The sequence below is a fragment of the Pteropus alecto genome, unplaced genomic scaffold, assembly GCF_000325575.1.
Source record: "Pteropus alecto unplaced genomic scaffold, ASM32557v1 scaffold61, whole genome shotgun sequence".
NCBI lineage: Eukaryota > Metazoa > Chordata > Mammalia > Chiroptera > Pteropodidae > Pteropus > Pteropus alecto.
The window spans coordinates 22,869,587-22,873,768 of record NW_006434835.1 but is presented as its reverse complement, the minus strand read 5'-3'; the positions used below and the strand labels follow the sequence as shown (position 1 = coordinate 22,873,768).

The following is a 4,182-nucleotide window of genomic DNA, read 5'->3' as shown; positions in this document are numbered from 1 at the left end:
ACTGGGCGGCGATGGCGGCGGACGGGGACTGGCAGGATTTCTATGAGTTCCAGGAGCCGGCCCGGAGCCTCCAGGACCAGGCGAACTGTAACACGAGCCCCGAGGCCGGGGCAGGGCCGGGCGGGGGAGGCGACAGCTTTCCAGCGCTGGCCTGCAGCTTGGAGGAGAAGCTGAGCCTGTGTTTCCGCCCCTCGGGTCCGGGCGCCGAGCCCCCGAGGGCGGCCGTGCGGCCCATCACCGAGGGCAGCCTCCTGCAGGGGGACGAGTGAGTGCGGGCCCCGGCCGGGAGCGGGCGGGAGCCTCCCCTGTCCCTCGCCCTGTCCGCAGGCCTTCGGTCTGCAGCCTCCTCGGGACTCTGGCCGCAGGCTCCTCCCCTCGCCCTCCTTCCGCCTCCATCGGCTCCGGATTCCCCGCCCCTCCTTGCTCTTCCTTCTCCCTCCCCCGGGCTTTCGGGCTCTGCGCGGTCGGCGATTTAAATCTCTTGCTCCCCTCGCTCCCCACACTCCCTTTAACCTCTGCCACTGCCCTCTTCGTTTCTAGAAAACAACCCTCATTTGGTTTAGAGGGGAATCTCTTTGTACAGAGCTCGTAGTCAGAGGCAGCACCTCGGGCACAGGTGTAACCATTCATTCATTCAACTAGCATTTATTAAGCGCGTGTTAAGTGCCAGAGGCTGCTTCGCTCTGGGAATAAATACCAAAATGACTGTCCTTCTCAATCTGGAATGGGAGCTAGATTTGTAAGCAAATATTTGTCCGAATGTGACAAATGCTCTAATGGATATATGTGTAAGGTTTAGGAGATTTAAAAGGGTGTGTGTGTGGGAGAGGCAGGAAAGACTTCATAAAGAAATGTGTAAACTAGATCCTGATGGATGAGTGGGAGTTTTCCTGGCAGGTGGAGAAAGGTTTAGCTTTCTAGCTCGTGGATATAGCACGTGCAAAGGTAATATTGAAGCGGTATTTATACCACAGGAATATATTAAGTCCACCTGAGAGTGCAGGCCCCCTCATAGAGGCAAAAAGGAAGCGATCTGGTTAATAGCGAGGATCTCCTAGTCTGGTGGGGAAACCAGTGCATAAACAGATAATTATTATAGAATCATCAAAGTACAATGATAGGAAATTCACAGAGATATATGAGAACTAGGAGAAGGGAAGGATAGAGTTCCTGGGGGCACTTTATTTAACCACTTTGAACCCCAGTTATAATTTGGTTAAATAAGGGTTGCAATTATGTACCACAGTGTTACCCCAAAAGGTGGTAAAAGAAATGGTGAGAGTGAAAAAATCTGTAAAGTAGGGGAGAGGAACCCCTGGAGAGGCTGAGGGTGAAATTAATGGAGTAAACACTAAGAACATGGGTAGGATGGAGCATTGATGGGATGGAGAGATTAGAGGTTAGGGAAGAATTCTTGAGAGGGATCATTGGGCGTAGAAAGAGGCTTGTAGCTGGATGGTCTCCATTCTGTGAAGCAGATTTATCAGGAGTACGGGAGGAAGCTTGAGAAGAGGACGTTGGGGATGGGTGCCTGTAAACATGGCTTAGCAGTGATTCAGGCCCACTTATGCTTGGAGACCATATCTTTTCATTGGTACCTCTGTACGGTGTTCAGGTGTAGAGGGCAGACTTTATGATTGGGTTTAATATACACAGACTGCACGCAGTCAGTGGCAAAATATGACATTTTTTGAAAGTCTATTCCTAAAGATAAAATAGTGTTATATATATTTACATACATATATATACACACACACACACATATATATATATATATATATATACATGTAATTATGTAATTCACATACTCTGAATCACTAGACCTAGGACATATTCTAGATTTTAAAATTATTATGTATTTGGGTTTATCAAGAGTCTTTTCTCAAAACAGATTAGTAGTTTGTACACATATAAAATTCCTTATTTTTTCTTTGTCTATACTGTCTGGAGAGTAGTGTATTTTAGCCTAAACTTAAAATGTTACTCTTGATAATGGTTTTTGGTAGATGTTATGTTGGTAATGCGAGTCGCTTTATTTGAAAATGCATAAGAAAATCTTTTTTCCAGGACTAGGACCGGGGCCTGTCACCACTCTTATCCCCTTTCTATTGCATAAATCTGCTCTCTTGCTATATAGGAGCCATTCCTTGAGCAGAGAGGGTTGAGAATTCTTTCACTTAGATATTGCCTTACCTTAGGGCACTTTAACTTCTCTGAGTCCTAGTTTTAGTTTTGGTTCTATACAGAGATTGTACTTCTCTGCTAAGGTTTTACTTTAGAAGGGTCTTTTGTAGAATTCAGCGTCGGCAGGACTTTGACCTCCTTGGAAAAGAGCTGTCTTGCCAGTTGTTTATGACTGGATGTAGTATGTTATGATAAAGATAAAGGCAATTCAAATCTTGACTGGAAAATTCTAGAAATCTTTCACTTTAGTGGGTCCTACTTTCAACTGTAATTGTTCTGACCTTGGTGGAGATGATAGAGGATTCTTGATTGTCCTTCCCTTTCTTGGAAGGTCCAATTCAGTCGCAGTCACTTTTTCTGTCCTTCCTTTTCTTGGAAGATCAAATTTAGGCACACTTTTAGGTAAAGTAGGCTACTCCATCTGTCCTATTATTACAGCCTCATTTAAGAAGGGGCAAACAAGCAGTCCCCAAAACTCTGGGCTGTCTTCACCTACTAGAATATCCTACTTGAGTTTCTATTTAGGGTTAGGTGTATAGTCAGTTATTCAGTATATGAAAATCATTTACCCAGGAAGGTATGGGCTAGAATCCCAGGAAGTTTAGCAGTCTAGAAGTGTTGCCTTCAATTTGAGCACGTTGGCATTTGAGGAGATTATGTTTCCAACAGAGAGGGGCTAGGAAAGAACCATGCATATAGGAGATTTGCTGGGTAAACCAGTTTTCTAGAGCCTTTGAGCTCACATTTTGATTAAGGCTCATGTGTGGTCCAAAGCCAAACATCATGTTAGGATTTTATGTTTTTGGCAGTTGTCCCATTGCTTCATCTCTTGCACCAAATTCCAATTCATTAAATCCAGTACGTTGCTGCTTTATTTCAAGGCTTACATTATTTTTATGCTCCTAGTGGTCTTGCTTTTGTATCCTAATGGCTTACATACTTGGGAAAAAACCCTACCCAATTATTTAATGGCGCATTCTCAATTAGATTCCTGTTAATAATTTCATTTTTTTAATGACATGTATGCGTGTACTTCTATGTGTAGTATTTAACTTTACTTACCCCAATCAAATTTCATCTCATATCTCTGAACTCTTTTTTTTTTTCATACAACGTCATGTTTATTATGCTGATTATTACTTTAGTACTGAAACCAGAGTTTTAGTCATGCAATTGGAGTTTGCTGTTTTTATCTGGTGTGGTTCGTGACCTTTTTCAATACTTTAGCTAATGCTTAGAGTAATAGAGCTAGAAGGAATGCCTGTTTTTCTTGTTCAAGCCTCTCATTTTATAGAAGGTTGGCTAATATGTAGAGAGGTTAAAGGACATGGCCAAAGACTCATTGTTTGAGGGAGAATGGAGATGAGAGTGTGTTTCCCAAAATTTCGTCAAGTGCTCTGTTGCCTCCCCCAAATGCTGTTTGATAATAGAGCGGGAAAGCTGCATTGGATATAACCTGTGTGCATTATATTGTGAACTCCCCTTCTTTCCCTTTTTATTTTATCAGTCTTAGTTCTTAGCCTGTTATATTACAAATTAGATATTAAACCCTGAATTCACATTGCAACTGAAAACTTTCTCTAGAAAGGATAACAAACCTTTGGTTAGAAATTTACTCTATGAAATGGTCTGTAAGTTTGAAAGTTGTAGAAGGCAAAGAAGTATGAAGCACAGCATGTTTACTGCTGGTGAGGCTCTGGAAACATTGGTTAACCTCCCTGTGCTTTTGTTTCCTCATCTGTAAAGTGGGGATAATAATGGTTCTTCATAATACTGTTTTTGAGAATTAAATGAGTTAATATATGTAAATTGTTTAGAATAATGCCTCGCACTTAGCACAGTGGAAGTGTCAGCTATCAACCTTTTTTCCACTTCCCTTCACCTCTCCTTAGGACTTATCAGCCCAATTGTGTAATTTTCATTTAGTCTTGTTTAGGAGGCTCTACTTTGTTGATGTTTTTCTGAGAAACAATATATATATATATACATATATATATA

General features: G+C 42.1%; 1 protein-coding gene across 2 annotated transcripts in view; it reads left to right on the top strand.

Moving 5' to 3' along the window:
• Nucleotides 1-6: 6 nt before the first annotated feature.
• The window catches only part of FEZ2 (fasciculation and elongation protein zeta 2), a 37,819-nt gene continuing 33,643 nt past the window's right edge, over nt 7-4,182 (top strand). The window contains exon 1 of one of the 2 annotated variants that reach the window (XM_006910384.3): nt 7-265. In XM_006910384.3, the coding sequence (XP_006910446.1) occupies nt 12-265 (254 nt within the window). In that variant the 5' untranslated portion in view covers nt 7-11. The remainder of the gene's footprint in view (nt 266-4,182) is intronic. The other variant, XM_006910383.3, reaches the window with a different exon arrangement.